General features: G+C 34.2%; 1 protein-coding gene, 1 non-coding gene and 1 pseudogene across 3 annotated transcripts; 2 read left to right on the forward strand and 1 right to left on the reverse strand.

The window, feature by feature from the left end:
• Window positions 1-4,494: 4,494 nt before the first annotated feature.
• LOC148193944 (uncharacterized) lies at window positions 4,495-5,346 on the reverse strand (annotated as a pseudogene).
• Window positions 4,901-5,007, forward strand: LOC124828975 (small nucleolar RNA R71). Its single transcript, XR_007028060.1, has one exon. It is a non-coding gene; the product is annotated as a small nucleolar RNA R71 (small nucleolar RNA).
• A 4,538-nt stretch (window positions 5,347-9,884) lies between the features above and the next one.
• Window positions 9,885-17,705, forward strand: LUT1 (Cytochrome P450 superfamily protein). 2 transcript variants are annotated; one of them, XM_088096720.1, is made up of 10 exons: window positions 9,885-10,425; window positions 11,499-11,795; window positions 11,894-12,091; window positions 12,972-13,073; window positions 13,607-13,747; window positions 14,850-14,957; window positions 16,291-16,373; window positions 16,619-16,781; window positions 16,946-16,999; window positions 17,436-17,705. In XM_088096720.1, the coding sequence occupies exons 1-9, from the start codon at window positions 9,940-9,942 to the stop codon at window positions 16,985-16,987; spliced, it is 1,620 nt and encodes a 539-aa protein (XP_087952846.1). In that variant the 5' UTR covers window positions 9,885-9,939; the 3' UTR covers window positions 16,988-16,999; window positions 17,436-17,705. The 2 variants fall into 2 exon arrangements, with proteins under 2 accessions (XP_087952846.1, XP_047158327.1); XM_047302371.2 differs by lacking the exon at window positions 16,946-16,999 and having other exon boundaries at window positions 9,888-10,425.
• Window positions 17,706-18,196: the final 491 nt, after the last annotated feature.

Here is an 18,196-nt window from a genome sequence, read left to right on the forward strand (position 1 = left end):
ATCAAGTGGCTCAAATTCTCACACAGGGTATCTCTGTCACAATCAACTCAACCTCTCAAACTTGTTGGCCGACCTCAAAGTCCTTTCTAACAATTGAACTATCATGGAACTTCTTTGTCCTTTCCTTGTAGAACTTCGAGTTCTCATAGGCCACTAATCGGATCTCATCCAATTCATTCAGTTGCAACATTCTTTCCTCTCCAGCTTGGTCCATGGAGAAGTTGCAAAACTTCACAGCCCAATATGCCTGATGCTCAATCTTACTTGGTAGATGACATGTCTTTCCAAAGACAACCAGGTAGGGAGACATCCCTATCGGTGCTTTGTAGGCAGTCTTGTGGGCCCAAAGAGCATCGTCCAACCTATTGCTCCAATCTTTCCTATTGGGCTGGACAATCTTCTCAAAAATCCTCTTAATCTCCCTGTATGAGATCTCTGCTTGCCCATTTCTTTGGGGATGGTAAGGTGTAGAGACTCTGTGTACCACCCCATACTTCTTTAGCAAGGCTTGCATTGATATGTTGCAAAAATGGGTTCCTTAATCGCTAACAATTGCTCGGGATACTCCAAACCTGCAAAAGAGGTGAGATCTAACAAAATCCACAACAACCCGAGCATCGTTAGTTCTGGTGGCTCTAGCTTCCACCCATTTTGAAACATAATCCACAGCAAGGAGAATATAAGATAAACCAAAAGAAACAAGAAAGGGACCCATGAAATCTATACCCCAGAAATCAAATACCTCACAAAACAACATGGGCTGTTTAGGCATCTGTTGTCTCCATGAAAGTGATCCTCCTGCTCTTTGACATGGCTCGTAGGTGCTGCAAATCCTCTCAGCATCCTTAAAGATGGAGGGCGAATAGAAACCACAATCTAACACCCTACGAGCAATTCTTTGACTTCCAAGATGACCACCAGGTGAGGAAGCGTGACAAAACTATAGGACCAAGTTAATCTCATGGTTCGAAATGCATCTTCTTGTAACCTGATCACTGCACAACTTCCACAGATATGGGTCATCCCAAATGTAATACTTAGCATCGCTCTTAATTTTAGCAACTTGAGCACGCGATGCTAAGGGAGGGAAAACAGAAGCAACCAAATAATTGACAATATTTGCAAACCAACGGGTAAGGTAAGAAAGTGAAACCATCAATAAGCTTTCATCAGGAAAGTTATCCTGGATAGGCAAAACACTGGCTTCATCCTCAGCTCTCTCAATCCTGCTGAGGTGGTTAGCAACCAAATTATGTGCTCCACTCCTGTCTTAGATTTGCAAATCAAACTCTTAGAGTAGGAGCATCCACCTAATCAATCTAGGCTTCAACTCAACCTTCTCCAATAGAACCTTTAGAGCTGTATGGTCAGTGAAAACAGTAACAGGAGAACCAAGCAAATAAGACCTGAATTTATCAAGAGCAAAAACAATTGCTAAAAGTTCTTTCTTAGTGGTGGTATAATTCGCTTGGGCAGCATCCAAAGTCCTGGAAGCATAGTAGATTGCTCGAGGAAACTTATCAATCTTTTGCGTCAAGACAGCCCCCAATGCATAATAGGATGCATCAAACATAAACTCAAATGGGGTTGTGCAATCCGGTGCTTGAATGATTGGCGTCGAAGTCCAAGCTTCCTTAAGGCAGTTAAAAGCCTTCTTGTATCTCTCATCAAAGTCAAACTCAACATTCTTCTGCAATAGTTTGGACAAGGGAAGCGCCTTCTTGTTGAAATCCTTGATGAAGCGCCTGTACAAACCTACATGTCCAAGAAAAGATCGAACCTCTCGCACGCAAGAGGGGTAAGGAAATTGCGAAATCACAGATATTTTTGTAGGATCTACCTCTATTCCCTTGCTAGAAATGATATGCCCTAGAACCAAACCTTGTTCCACCATAAAATGACATTTCTCAAATTGAGAACAAGGTTTGTTTCAGTGTATCTTGTCAAAACGTTTTCCAAACTATCTAAGCATGCGTCAAATGAGGATCCATATACAGTAAAATCATCCATGAACACCTCTATGCAACTCTCAAGAAAGTCGCTAAATATGCTAAGTATGCACCACTAAAAGGTACCAAGGGTGTTGCATAGGACAAATGGCATCCTCCTATAGGCAAAAGTGCCAAAGGGGCAGTTGAACATGGTTTTCTCTTGGTCCTCAAGAGCAATATTAATTTGAAAATAACCAGAAAACCCATCAAGAAAGCAATAATGAGATTTACCTGCCAAGCGCTCCAGCATCTGATCAATGAATGGCAGGGGGAAATGATCTTTCCTAGTTGCTTGATTGAGCCTCCTGTAATCAATGCAGACTCTCCAACTGTTCTGCACTCTAGTAGGAATCAACTCATCCTTCTCATTCTTTATCATAGTGAGGCTAGTCTTCTTGGGAACAACATGGATCAGGCTCACCCACTGACTATCTGATATGGGGTAGATGATCCAGCTTGCAAAAGCTTGGTCACCTCCTTCTTGATGACATCTATAATCATAGGGTTTTGCCTTCGTTGTGGCTGCCTAACCGGCTTTGCTCCATCTTCTAAAAGAATTCTATGCATACAAGTAGATGGGTTGATGCTAAGTATGTCAGCCAATGTCCAATCAATGGTCATCTTGTGCTTTCTCAGCACACTTGGCAACTTCTCCTCTTGAATAGCGTCAAGGGAGGTGGAAATGATCACAGGTTTCTTCTCATCATCCTCCAGGTAAGCATACTTGAGGTTATCTGGAAGTTGTTTCAACTCGAGAGTAAGTGCCCGCAAGTCAGATTCATTTGTACTTCCTACAAAGTTGTTAGTGCATTCTAACTCTAAAGAATTTACATGTAAGAGCACAACACCCCACTCATCAGACTTCAAATCAATATCCACAACAAAGACATTATCAACCTCACCAATATCTTCAACATCATGAATATCAAAATCCATATCTAAATCGACATCAAAATCAACATCATTTGCAAATTCTGATTCAAATTCAGATTCAATGCATGAATGTAGAGAAGTACGAAAGTAATGCTCTTTTTCATGCAAAGAATCAAACTCATCAACAACATATTTATCAATAATGTCATCCAGAATATTAATCCTAAAAACAGAGTGGTCCTCAGCTGGGAACTTCATTGCATCAAGAATATTAAAGTGAACAACAATATCAACAAATTCCATGGGTAAAGTTCCAGCATACACATCAATTTTGGTTCGGGCAGTTTTAAAAAATGGTCTGCCTAAGATGATGGGAGCAGATCCATGAGAGAATCCCTCCTCCATTTCCAAGACATAAAAGTCAGCAGGAAATATCAATTCGCCAACCTGGACCAAAATATCATCTATGTAACGTGTCGGGTGGGTAACACTCCTATTGGCCAATTGAATGACCATACCCGTAGGTTGTAAAGGACCAAGAGACAAGGATTTAAAAATTGGCAAAGGCATGACATTAATGGAAGCACCTAGATCAAGCATGGCATTTTCAAATTTACTATTTCCAATCACACAAGGAATGCAAAACGTACCTAGGGCGTTGGACTTTTCCGGAATGTGCGGGACCGACTTACCAATGAGCACAGATACATTCCTACCCATACTGATCCTTTCATCTCCTTTCATTTTCCTCTTATGTGTACACATATCCTTCAGGAATTTCACATATCTAGGTATCTACTTTATGGCATCAAGTGGTATGTTCACCTCTACCTTCCTGAAAGTCTCCAATATTTCTTTGTCCACCTCTTCCATTTTTTTGCTAGGCATCGCCTTTAGAGGAAATGGAAGAGGGATAGGTCGGTGCACGGTAGGAGACTCACTGGTGGTGGTGGTGGAAGAAGAAGAAGAACGTCCACCTGAAGAAGAAGAACAACCACCAGAAGAGGAAGAAGGTCCACCAGCCTCAAATGTCCTAGTAGGACCTGCCTGGTCCTCATTTTTCTAATAAGCAGCAGGTGTAGGTGTAGGTGCAACAGGTGGCATTGAGGGCACAACAATCTGCTTCCCTGATCTGAGGGTAATGGCACTAACATTTCTAGGGTTCTGCATAGTCAGGGAAGGTAGCTTGTCAGAATTCTGAGACTATGCCTAATTTGGTTGAGTCGCCATCTGCCCTATTTGATTAGCCAAACTCTGGATGGAAGCTTGTTTCCTTCTGAAAGTGCATATTCTGAATAGTCATCTGCTTCACCAGCTACTCTAATGTAAGCTCAGCAGAAGAAGTGGAAGGTTGGGAAGCTAATTGGGCAGGAATCTCTTGCTACTATTGCCTCTGATATCTCTAAACAGGTGGAGGCACATATGGTTTAGGACTTGTAGCATTTTGGAAAGGTGGTGGTTGTTGTTGTGCCTATTGTTGTGGCTGTTGTTGTGATTGGGGCTGTTGCTGTGAATTGTTGGACCATCTCATATTTGGGTGATTCCTCTACCCTGAGTTATACCTGTTGCTGGAAAAGTCATAATTTTACTGTTGTGGCTGTCTGTTAATGTGTATGTTTGCTGCATAGGCTTAAGATGCATCATGGCCAATAGGTTGCTGCAAAGAAGGACAGTCATCTGTATAGTGATAATTGGAAGGACATATACCACACAATCATGCAACAAATATAGATGGAGGTGCTAGTCTCTGAGTCGCAACCAACTGTGCCACCAAACTCATAAGAGAATCAAGCTTGCTTTCCAATTTCCTATCTGCAGATGATGAAGACTGGGTAGCAATATCATACACTCCCCTCACCACAATGGCATCACTTTTGGCACTAAATTGCTAGGAGTTGGAAGCCATCTTCTCAATCAAGTGTCTGGCTTCAGCAGGTGTCATATCTCCTAGTGTTCCACCACTAGCAGCATCAATCATACTCCTCTCCATGTTGTTGAGGCCTTCATAGAAATATTGGAGAAGTAGTTTCTCAGATATCTGATGGTGAGGGTAGCTTGCACAAAGCTTCTTCAATCTCTCCCAGTACTCATACAAGCTCTCCCCACCAAGCTGCCTAATCCCAGATATATCTTTCCTTATTGCAGTGGTCCGGGATGCTGGGAAAAATTTCTCCAAGAACAACCTCTTCAGATCAGCCCAGCTTATGATGGATCTAGGCGCCAAACAGTATAACCAATCCTTTGCTACACTTTCAAGTGAATGAGGGAATGACTTTAAGAAGATATTATCTTCAAGAACATCACGAGGCTTCATCGTGGAATAAACAATATGGAATTCCTTCATATGCTTATGCGGACACTCACCTGAAAGGCCATGAAACTTGGGCAACAAATGGATTAGTCCAGTCTTGAGAACATATGGCACGTCCTCATCAGGATATTGGATGCACAAGCTTTCATAGGTGAAATCAGGTGCAACCATCTCCCAATAAGTTGTAATACTTCTAAGTGCTTATAATTGAGAGATAACCTAATACAAATGATTTCTACAAAGAATGCTTTTGACAATTAATGTATTTGTTTCTTCAAATCACATGGTGCATCATCATCAAAATCTCTTCAAAGCATCAATGATTCTTATTGGTAACAAGTTAACCTCACATTCTAAATAATACTTGGTTTTAGCAAAAAGTGGTTGCAGTTTAAAGAATACTCATTGTCTTAGCTAAGAGTAGTACATTCCAAACAATGCTTAGTTGCTTAGCCACAAGGTGTTAGGTTCCTAATATACTCATGGTTTTAGCCAAGAATGGATGTGGTCCAAATAATACTTGGGATTTTTAATCAAGAGTAGTTGTTGTCCAAATAGTACTTGGGTTTCTAGGTAGGATTTGTTCTGTTATAAATAATACTCATTTATATCTTTACAAAATTAATCTACTTAGCAGAACTTGATTAGTTAACCAAAAATTGGATGTAGTCTTATTTAACATGTTAACAAACAAATCGATATAAAAAACACAACGTAATTTTTCTTTTATTCCTTATCTCTTTAGGTTGCATACTATTAATTTTCATCTAACTTAAAAAGGAGAAATTTTATCCAGATAAGATTTTAAAAAGTTTTTAGACAAATCATCTACCAAGTAAGATATGTTTGACAATATATCATGAAACGTTGTTATTACAAAAACATCAAAAGAATGTTTGTTACAATTGAAAATTGAGTTTGGCAACTCATCAACAAACATTGATTTGAGTATATTTTTAAAAGAATTAAAATAAAATTCAACTTTCCTTTCTTATGTTTTGGCTTATTTTCATACTTTTGCATCAACTAATTTTAAGTAACTTTGATCTCACTAACAAATTTTACACATCTAGATACCAAAATAGTGTAGTTTTGCACTAAATTTCACATAAGCCTTCAAACGAAATCATGTCAATAATGGCATGATAATTATTATCGTAGGTAACATTAAAGTAGAATCTCATCCCAACTTCCAAGATGATCTAGAGCATATGACCTTAACAAATATTCTAAGAATTGAATTATTCTAACCAACTAAACATTTGTCTAGGTATGATATTCAAAACTAAGAAATCAATTGGGTTCCCAACGTATCTTGTAATATTTATCAAAATTTGGAAGTAAAGCTTGTATCTTTATTGTATATACACTATCTAAAATAATAGGAAAACTCTAGAAAGAAGGCAGGGGATAGTCCTAGACGCTTTTTGCAAGGGTTAGATTGTCTATAGAACACTTAAGGAATTTTAAGAGTCTTTACTTATAGCATTTAGGATAGTTTGTTTATTATAGTGTTTAAGATAGTTTGTTTACTAAGTGTTTAGTGAGTCATCCTAGATAGTCTTTTTAATAAACACTTATTTCAATAGATGATTTTGTTAAACTTCAAAAAAAGTATTTTTAAACGATCTTGCCTTCACATTGATATACCATGCAATATTGCAATCTCTTTAATATATAATTTGGTCAACTTCTTCATGGATATCCTTAGTTGACTAGAATAACTGAATACTCTTTGTTAAGTATTCATCTATAATCCCTACAGTTCTTCAATGATTATGGTCGTTGGTAATGTAATCCTAAAAAAATGTCAAGATCTTGATCAATTAAGGTGTTAGAGAACTCAAAACTCATGGAAGAATGTTCATTAATGAAATATAACATGGCTATATTTCATTTTGTTTTTCAAAACAAAAAGGAGATTATAACTAGTTGTAAAAAAAGAAGAAATAAGATTGAAGAAAGAAAATAGAGAACAAGCCATACCTTGCTTTTCTTTTAACATATAAGAGAAAATAATATCAATTATTACTTATGCTTAACCTTTTTATTAACTTAAAAATTTAATGGACATCATTCAAAGATAAAATTGAGTTTTTTTTGTTAACTTCAAATTATTTTTCATAATTTCATATAAGTCTCAAAATTTCTTAAAATTACAAATTTATCCTATATTTTTTTTAATTATTACAAACTGGTCCTTATTTATTATTTTATTATTTGTAACTTAGTCTTTGAATGTTTTTAATAATTATAATTTAATCACTCATTAATTTTTTTAATTGGAATTTGATCCCTAATCAAGTAATTATGTTGATTTTTGCAAATACTTTACAATTTTAATGAAGATAATTTATTCAATTTACAACTATAAATTTACAATGATATTGTTTTCTTATTTGATTTCTAGTATAAATTAAAACTAAAATTCTTACTAATATTGATTTTTGTTGGTAATTGTTACAAAATCCATTACTAATAAAATTTTTAGAAAATTTTCTAAAATTTTAGAAAAATGAGAATCAAGATAAATCATGAATAATCCTTAGAAATAGATGTTAGAATATATTAAAAATAATTTGAAATGTTCTTTTAAATACACGATTTTGAGTTTTGTAAGAGGTTACATTAGCAAAGTCCTACATTACAAACTCATGAAGTCAAGTACATTGTTTGGTCCCAATTGAAAATAATAGAAACAATTGAACTATGTCCATTTCTCTCATAAATTTTGTGCACCCTTGACAAAAACAAGAAGATTTTTTCTTCTACTCTTAAAACATGACAAATTTAATGTAAAGGATAAACTTAAGTAGATTTTTATTTTTCTCTGTCAATGACAACCTTCAAAATGTAATTTGAAGAATTGAAGACATTTTTCTTTTTTACAAATTAGCTTTTCAACATCTCTCATATCTTTCTCACAATTTTCCATAACAAGAGCAAGAAATGCTTAACGTAAGCTATCTTCTTCTCTTCTCTTTTCTTCCTTTCTAAGTTATTTAAATTCTTAGTCATCTAGTTTCATTCAAGTAAAGCTAGAACTATGATTTATTCCTTCTTATTCTTCTTAAGTCCTACTCAATAAACTATGTTTCTTTTCTTTTCTCTTTTAGCTTTTTGTGAGACAACTTAAATAAGGGAATACATCACTTTGAGCCTTCTATTTCAATCTTAGAGTGACATTTACTTTCTTAAGGTAAATGAGCGTCAATCACAATCTCCAACTCTTTAGTTTGACATATTTTTCTCCAAATATACAATTTGTCCATTTTTATTTTTCATTTTTATTAACCTAATCACAGCTCAACTAGTAATAGTCTCACTTAGCTTTAACGTAATCATCCTTAACATTAATATGTGTTTAACTCGGCACTCAGTTAGACGACCGACTCTTTTTGGGGTTCCAAGCTGATAGAACCATCCAATCTTAAGTTGATCAGACAATTATACTATACACTTTTAATTTAGGAAGGTGGGGGTAATGCATATGTTGTATCTTAGGAGCATACCACCTATTAGCACTATCCATATTGGCGTAAGACTAATATGACTCATAGTGTTTAAGGGCCTTGAGTACTTAAAGAAATATTATGTGACGACTCTAATAGTTTGAACTCAAAATATATAAATATAATTGTTAAAAGATTGATGGATGTTAGAGTGAGACCTTGAACTCAAAATATACTAACATGATCTGGAAGATAACTTGATTTATTTTAGTATGATTGATGTAATATCTAAAAGTTTGAGAAGTTGTTTATTCTTTTACAAATTCATTTGAATAACTATGTTGTAATTTTGAAATATTACGATAAAGTTTAGAAGTAATGAAAAAAGTCACTGTTAGTTTATTTTTTGGATGAAGAAAATTAGGACCTAACATAAATATAAAAATGAGATTAATTTACTTTAACTTTTCATGTAACCTTGAGTTTGTTAAACCTTTAACTTTAGTTTATTTTGTAATGTATTTTAAATTATCTTTATTTTGTTGTAAATTTATAAGCAAAAATCATTGGAATTATAAGATTGAGCTGTTGTTAGAGAGTTGGAATGGAAAGTGGACAAGTCATGAATTCAACTTACCACACATTTTGGGATATAAGATTAGTTTGAAAAAGTTAGAATGGAAAGTGGGACAAGTCATGAATTTAACTCACTACATTTGTGATATAAGATTAGTTTGAAAAGGTTGGAACGGAAAGTGGGAGAAGTCATGAATTTAACTTACCACATTTGGGGATATAAGATTAGTTTGAAAGGTATAAAAAAATGAAAAAGTTATAAATTCAATTCTCTTTATTTATTTTCCAATAATTTATTTATAGATAAATCTCCTATTAGTTCAAACAACTTAAAAAAAGAGACTACCACTTAATTATTATGAAAACAAAACACACATTTCAATCATAAAAAAAATTAGTCTTAATAGTCCCAGTAAAAAGTATCAACCTTCAAACAACCATGTTTATAACACAATAATGTGCTATTATACTAATTTAAAACAACCGTTATAAGAAAGATATATTACGTTCTATAGTCCAAAATTAGTCTAATTACTTATAGCACTAACTCAGTTATAACAAAGTTATTAATTTTTTAAAGATCTATTTTAAAAATTACATTTCTTTAAATAATTTCCATTTAGTTCACAATATATTAAATTTTGTTTTTAAAGAACGGATAAAGAGAAACATAAAAGGCAAAGCAAAACAGTAGTTCGCTCACTCACAGCGTGGGAAACCGTTGGTTCCATCCACCATGCCTTGCTCAATCTCTCTCTCACCCATCTCTCTCTTCTCTCTCCGCACAACCACCAGTACCTCTCCCTCTCTCTATCCTTCTCCCAAACACTATCGCCTCGCCGTCAAATCCTCCGTTGACAAACCCCCCGATGCCAGCACCAAGTCCGGTTCCTGGGTCAGCCCCGACTGGCTCACTTCCCTCACTCGCTCCCTCACCGCCGGGAACGACGACTCCGGCATCCCTGTCGCCACCGCCAAGCTCGATGACGTCTCCGACCTCCTCGGCGGCGCGCTCTTCCTCCCTCTCTTCAAGTGGATGCAGGACTATGGCCCCATTTACCGCCTCGCCGCTGGCCCCAGAAACTTCGTCGTCGTTAGTGACCCCGCCATTGCCAAACACGTGCTCAGGAACTACGGGAAATATTCTAAGGGCCTCGTTGCTGAGGTCTCCGAATTTCTCTTCGGGTCTGGTTTCGCAATTGCCGAAGGCCCGCTCTGGATGGTAATGCTTGCTTTTGCAACATTGTTGTTTAGTTATGTTTACGAGAAACTGAGAATGATTTGAATTTTGATAATGAAAAAAAAGTTAGCTTGTTATATAACAATGTAGCAATGAGGTGCCGGCAGCACCTTCTTTTTTTCTAAAAGATGATTTTTAACTTATGCCTAAACTAGTATGTGGACGAATTTATTTCATTTGTCCTTCTTATTTTCTTATTATGTATGTATATGCTTATAGAAAAGTTTATTGAACACACCCTTACATTAAATAAATATATATTTCTAAGAATATAGAAAAGCTTTATGAGAGAACTTCTATAAGTTAATTTGTGCGGAAACTAATTTTAGCTTATGAAGAAACACATTTTATTTTTTTCTTCCTACTTTTCTCTCTTAAAAATCCTTATACAGTAGTTTGTCTAGAAATTCTAAAACATTGTCAACCAACCAATAAAAATTACTGTTGAAATTACTTTTAAAATAATTATTTTAGTAGCTAATAAACTTAGCATTCGAATTCACGGCATTGTGATTAGATTACCATGTAAAAAGTTTACATAACGTTGGTGCATATATTGTTTACTTTTTTTAAATAATGAATATTATTGAATATACTAATTATATCTAATTAAAATTTATAATAAATAAATATATTTAAATATTTAAATTATATTTTGAATTTACAATGAAAAAGATATTGTGATACAAGATTATTTTTAACTATAAGCATCTTTTTCAAAAATAATATTGAAATTGAATTTATTTTTAAAGACAACTCAGTGTAAATTGAAAGGAATACGTAATTAAGAATATAAAGTATTTTGGGAGAATTATTTTTTATAATAGCAGGGATAGTATGCGAAATGTATGACAGAAAAGAGACTATTAATAATGTCTGATAAGGAGTGTGGACTCACTTTCCCGGTTATGCATTCCAATTCACAGTGTCGGAGTATGTATAAATTATTTAATTATATACGACTAAATTGATACTATTTGTGCTTCTTGTCATGATTTTATAGCTTATTTTGGGCGAGAGGTTCTTTGTTACAACTGTTTTGTGATCTATATTAGGCAAGGCGCAGGGCTGTGGTTCCATCTCTTCATAAACGATATTTGTCTATTATAGTGGATAGGGTATTTTGTAGATGTGCTGAGAGATTAGTGGAGAAGCTACAATCTGATGCACTCGATGGAACTGCTGTTAACATGGAGGAGAAGTTTTCACAGTTGACTCTGGATGTTATTGGTTTATCTGTATTTAACTATAACTTTGACGCACTAAGTGCAGACAGTCCTGTTATTGAGGCTGTTTACACAGCATTGAAAGAGGCAGAGGCTCGATCAACTGATCTTTTACCATATTGGAAGGCAAGTTAATCTAACAATCATGACCTGAATTTTCTTACTCCATTCTTCATGTCATGTATATACATACATTTTTTTTTCCTCTTTCTTTGTTATTGCAGTTTAAATTTCTTTGTAAGTTAATTCCAAGACAAATAAAGGCTGAAGAGGCTGTTAGCGTTATCAGGAAAACTGTTGAGGATCTCATTGAAAGATGTAAGGAAATTGTAGAATCTGAGGGGGAAAGAATTGATGTTGAGGAATATGTAAATGATACTGACCCTAGTATTCTTCGGTTCTTGCTTGCCAGCAGAGAAGAGGTTTGCTGTATTCCTGTATTTTATTGTTGATGTATATTGTGTTTTCATGAGTGTTTGTTGCTGTATATTTGAGATATGTATAAATCTTGTGACTTTATAGAGATTTCACATGAACTAGACGAAGTATTAAGTTGTCTTTTCCTGTTAATTATAGATATATTGACTCTTTGGAAATGTTAAGAGGCAGTGGTAGTGTTGAAATGTAATAAATGTGTCTTTGCCTTACTATTAGGTTAGGAGGTGCCTCACTATTAGGTTAGGCACTTCCTATCCATTAAACTTATTACAATTTACTACATATTTATAGAGGTGTGAATGTAGAAGTTAGGCACCTCCTAACCTAATAGTTAGGCACCTCCTAACCTAATAGTTAGGCAAAGACACATTTCATTACATTTCAAGAGGTATAGATGAATTGTCAGTCAATACTGAGCATTTTCTTCTAGGTAGTTTAGGCTGTGATGTTGATTGATCATAACTCATTCAAGCAGTTGTCTTCTTGTAATTCTTTGTTATTTACTTAAAAATGCTTATTTCTTGCCATGCTTTTCTCGTTCACTACATTACTTTTAAGAAGTCTTGAACCATCTTAAAATTTTCTGATTTCTAGACTTTATTCCATAAGGAGATGACTTTTGGATTTTCATGTTCCTTTTCTGTTGTTGTGCGTACTGCTCAATCTGAGTTTATCTTCATAATTTAGTTACACTTCAACTACTTCTTAAAACATGCCATATCACTTGATAATGACACCGTTTGTTGTTTTTTCTGGGTCATCAATAATCTCAACCTTGTATAGTTCCCCTTTATAGTTTGGAGAACTTTTTTCTTTGGATTTCTGCTCTCCATGTTTATTTTTATTTGACTGTTCTACATGTAGGTTTCCAGTGTACAATTAAGGGATGATCTTTTGTCACTTTTAGTTGCTGGTCATGAGACCACTGGTTCAGTGCTGACCTGGACACTTTATCTTCTAAGCAAGGTATCATTCCACCCCATTTCTTCCCTTAATCTTAACATCTTTATAACCCTCACGACAACTTTTTGAATTGACTTGAAAGCTTCTACCCATTCTCATCAGTAGCAACAAGTTGCTTTTGCAAATTTTTCATGAGACAATGTGGGAATTGATTACGTGCATGATTCTCATGATCCCGCTACATAGTTTCTAATTTTCCTTTTGAACCTTGCATTAATCATCTAATTCCAGTTTTGTTTTCTTGAATCCTCAAACCAATATAGCTTTTAATAAGGAAACTTAGAAATTTTGAAACTAAATTAACCTGGTTCAAAGATATTAATATCAAAAGTTTTGTTCAATGACCTCAACCTTTCTATTTTTTTCTCATGCTTTCAGCTGGATTTAAGAACCTTTTGAACATTTATGACTGTTATTTTTTATTTACTCAGTTTTCTACATGTCTCTATTATATAACGTACTACTGTTAGCATGGAGCAAAAGACCCGAGCACCACCATGATCTTGCCTCTCAAATTATGAGATTTATATATGCAGGATTCTTCCTCATTGGCAAAAGCACAAGAAGAGGTAGACAGAGTTTTACAGGGAAGGCGTCCTGCCTACGAAGATATTAAAAATCTGAAGTTCTTGACACACTGTATTATTGAGTCACTCCGTCTCTATCCACATCCCCCGGTAGGTTGCAATGTTTTGCAATATAAATGATTTATAGTACAAACATCTATTTGACATGGAATACAATTTATCTTTTGTGTATGTCAGGTCTACCCTTGTGATACTTTATGCTTGTTATGAAAATTAGTTAGTATGGTAAGACAAAATTGATAGTTAAACTAAAAACTAATGATATCACTTGTTTGTTACGAGAGGAAACTGAATTTGGTGATATAATGATTGTCATTGTTTAAAATTTTTAAAGCCAGTGGCTTTTAGGATTTGTGAGTTTGGTAGTGAAACCTTAGGTTAATAGTCTGAAAACCTGAACCTTTTTCAAGCATTCTAGTGTGTATGTGAAGCTTGTTTTGTCCAGTTCTCTCTTTCACCTACATGTGTCACGTGGACGTTTGGCTCCTTTTCTGGGCTTGATTTTTTCTTTACATTGAGGAGTGGAAAGGTTAAAATTGTCTGGCTTGGGCCTTCCCAGCAGTTGGAGTTTAGCCCCAACTTAATCCAGACACAGGTTGGCCACTATCTCTCCAATATCAGCTGTGACAAATCTCCAGCTGCATCAACTTCTAGATGTGTATTTCCAGAAGCATCCAGTTCCAACAGTTGTAAAGAGTACTTAGTGTTCCGCTGCTCCTTTTTCTGGTCTATAATCAAGCCCTTTGTTTCCTTTGCAGCCTTGTGTAGTGGAGTCATATTTTAAAAAAAAAAAAAAAAAGTGTTTAAAACAAGCTTAAATTCAGCAACCAATTTTCCTAAGGTCTCACATTGAAGGAGGCTAAATAAAAGTTTCAATGCTAAAGTAACCGAAAAGTTGGAAATATTATGGATTAAAATGTCATTTTTTTATATTTTATTTAATGACTTGTCTTAATTTCCCTATAGAAATCAGCATTTAGGAAAGAATCTTAAATCAAACAGAAAAACCAAATTCTCATTTGGTAATTCATAATTTTAAAATATCATTATGATATCTCTGAACACTTGATGTTCACTGCTGTGTATTATTTTTATTAAATACGCCTTTTGTATTGGGGCTTCCGATGTCAGATATATTTCACCGAATTTTAATTTCTGCTATTCTTATATAACAACCTTGTGCATTCTTAAGGTGTTGATAAGAAGAGCTCAAGTTCCTGATGAGCTTCCAGGTTCTTATAAAGTCAATGCTGGTCAAGATATTATGATTTCTGTATACAATATACATCGTTCTTCTGAGGTATTTACTTTCTGTATCCAAATCTGTATACTTTTATTATAAAATTTGGTTATGGAATTTTAAATCACTTTTAATTAGTCTTTTCCAGTGGTACTGCTTAGCTTAATAATCAGCAGATGAGATCCTTTGTTTCAAGCTGTCTAAAAGTTTAATTCACTATGGCCTATTGTGAGACAAACCTCTTAAACGAATGCCTCTTTACTATTCTTCTTGTATTCACCTTCATTCTATATATGACCCCTCCTTGAAGCAGCTGAATTTGCCATGGTCTACCATCTGCGTATGTTGTTACGGTAACCACATATTATGCCTATTTCAATTGCAATCGGGGTTAGGAGACCTGTGATGGCAGCGTAGATCCATTAGTATTAGACTTTATGTTTTTAGTTATTGTAAAATGATTTAGCTTGGAGTTTGGTCCTTGTAAAACCTTTTCTTTGTTTTTCACACTTAACTTGAAAATCATTGTTTTTTACTCCCTAATATGATGTGACATACTGTTTATATATTGAACTAAAGGTCAATTGACTGTTTCAAGTAGCTTCCACTAGTGTCTATAATATAATGTCAACATGTAGCATCCTTAATCTTTTTGTTATATCCATAAAATAATTGTTGTTTATTGATTTATTATTTTAAAATTAATGTTAGGGACCAAAAGTTGTAATTACAATTTTTTGGAGTGATGAAAATAAAAGAAACATATTTTACAACAACCAAAACAAAAACTTTATCCTTCTATAAGTAGTACCAAAAGCAGCGATCTCAAATTTGAGGGATAAAAGGAAAATATTGTTTTTACAGGGAGTAAAATGAAAACTTATTCATTTTTCATGGATTAATTTTAAGGCTGAATGTTATTTATTTAATTTTAATGGAATAATTTATAATGGTTTGAACCTGTTTGGTTCTATTTCAAAATGAATTTCCTTTTATGTTTTTTCCCTTACTATTTTGATTAACAGGAAGAGACAAAGAAAGAAAAATACTACTGTGGATGACAAGTTTGATTTTAAGAGAGCATAAAAAAGTCGTCTATTTCGTTTTCAGTTTTCAGTATAGAAATAGAAAGGAACTTGCTTTTATGATTTCTGTGCATGATATTCTAACCCTCTCATCCCCCGTGGTTGCTTTGTTTAAATTATTGATTCTTTATTCAAATATTACATTTCCTGGCCTATCATCATGCATTTGCTACGGTGATTGGAGTTGATATGTTTTGTTATTTGGCAGATTAAATCTGATATGCAAGTTGTTACACTGTCTGAATGTTATTGCTGACTTTTTTAATTCACTATTTTTATCTTTTCTTTAAACTTCATAACTTTGCAAGGTTTGGGATAGGGCTGAAGAGTTTATGCCAGAAAGATTTGATTTGGATGGTCCGGTGCCAAATGAAACAAATACAGACTTCAGGTGTGCATTATTGTTACAGTGATCATTCTTGCTGTCAATGTTGACAGAAATTGCACCTCCACTGTGGTAGCTAGTCATTCCTTACCCTTCTCCCCTAACCTATTCAGAATTGTGCCCTACCATTTTTAGGTCTGTCCTCGAGTAGGGAGAAGGGGCGGTTTATTCTGGTTATATCTTCTGTGGAATAGTTTTTTGTTTTGTTATATCATAGTTCCTCAGATTTTATGAATCAAAACGTGTTGCAGATTCATTCCATTCAGTGGAGGGCCCCGCAAGTGTGTTGGTGATCAGTTTGCTTTATTGGAAGCTATAGTTGCTCTTGCAATCTTTATACAGCACATGAACTTCGAACTGGTTCCTAATCAGAATATCAGTATGACTACAGGAGCAACAATACACACAACAAATGTAAGGTTATCTATTCTTGTCTTTGAGATGGATTTCTACAAGGGACTCCTTTTTATGCTTTGTTTTGCAAATCTCAATCTCTCAAGAGGAGAATGAGAGCAAAACAAAATGCTAAATTGTAGTCATCTCAAGCTTCATTGTTTTTGGGCATAAACATGCTTCAGGTTCATCAAAGTCTAGTGGCTATCTATCCCATTAATTCCTGAAAGTAGAAAAAGGTATTTGAAATGCAATTTATCAATCACTTCATTCCAAAATGTGAAAAGTCATGACGTTCAAGTGATAATATTAACAAATACTTAAGAACTAAATTTACAAAAAGATGTTAAGATCAAAACTTATAAGCATCAGGAACTTGTTTTCGGAAACTAAGGAACCAGACCTTCTACTATCAGTTAGTTTTTTTCTCTAGTTTTCCTTGAAAGAGGGAGAAAATCTTATAATTTACTCACTTTCATTATCTTGCTTCTTAAATACTTAAATGGGAAAAGTTTCACTTACATTTGACCAATATTTTCTAGACTTCAACTTTCTACACCTTGTAAAAGTCAAGTTGCACTCCTAATGAAAGCGTGCACCTTGATTGATAAAGGGTGCATAAAGAACTGTCCTATTTTCTATTGTGTAGTACTAATATCTTTTTTTTTTTTGCAGGGCCTGTACATGAAAGTGAGCCAACGGTTGAAATAGTCAACATTTACATCTTTCCATAAGCTGCAAAATTTCCTATTAATATCAGCATATAAAATTCTTTTTGATGATTTTCATATTTTTTGCTAGTTCACATACCACAACGTATCTCGTAAATATGTATAAGCCAGCAATTATTTTCAGTAGCAAAGTGTTCACATTTTTCAAAATGTTGTAAAGAATTGTAATTGAATTACTAAGTGAAGAACTGGAGCAGAGAAGTCTCATTCATGACATCTTGTTTTCAATTTTCTCTAAATTTTCTATTAATCTTTATTTGTTTATTAGAAGTCTTATAAAATTAGAGATAAGATCATATTAAAGTTTATATCTTTATTAGAAGTCTTATATAAACTAGAGATAAGATCATATTAAATTATATAAATGGTATAAATTTCACTTTAGAAGTCGTTTTGGTAAATTTGAATTAGATTTAAAGTTCACTTAACGTGGTATCAAGATCATGAGTTAGAGTTTATCCTAGCAAGATTTGTTGTATTGATGAGTTTGTCGTTTTACCTGAAATTAGGTTACTATTAGATCATTTATTAATGTTTAGTTTCACATTTGTGATGTATATACCTCAATGTGAAGAGAATATGTTAGAGATTTCACATTGACTAGAGATAAATTGAGTGTAAATTTCATATTATAAACCGATTTTGTAGAATTGAGTTAGACATAAAGTCCATTTATTAACATTATTAAATTGTAGTCTATTTATT

This window comes from Vigna umbellata, chromosome 8 (genome assembly GCF_029865625.1).
Source record: "Vigna umbellata cultivar VRB3 chromosome 8, Vumbellata_1.0, whole genome shotgun sequence".
Lineage (NCBI taxonomy): Eukaryota > Viridiplantae > Streptophyta > Magnoliopsida > Fabales > Fabaceae > Vigna > Vigna umbellata.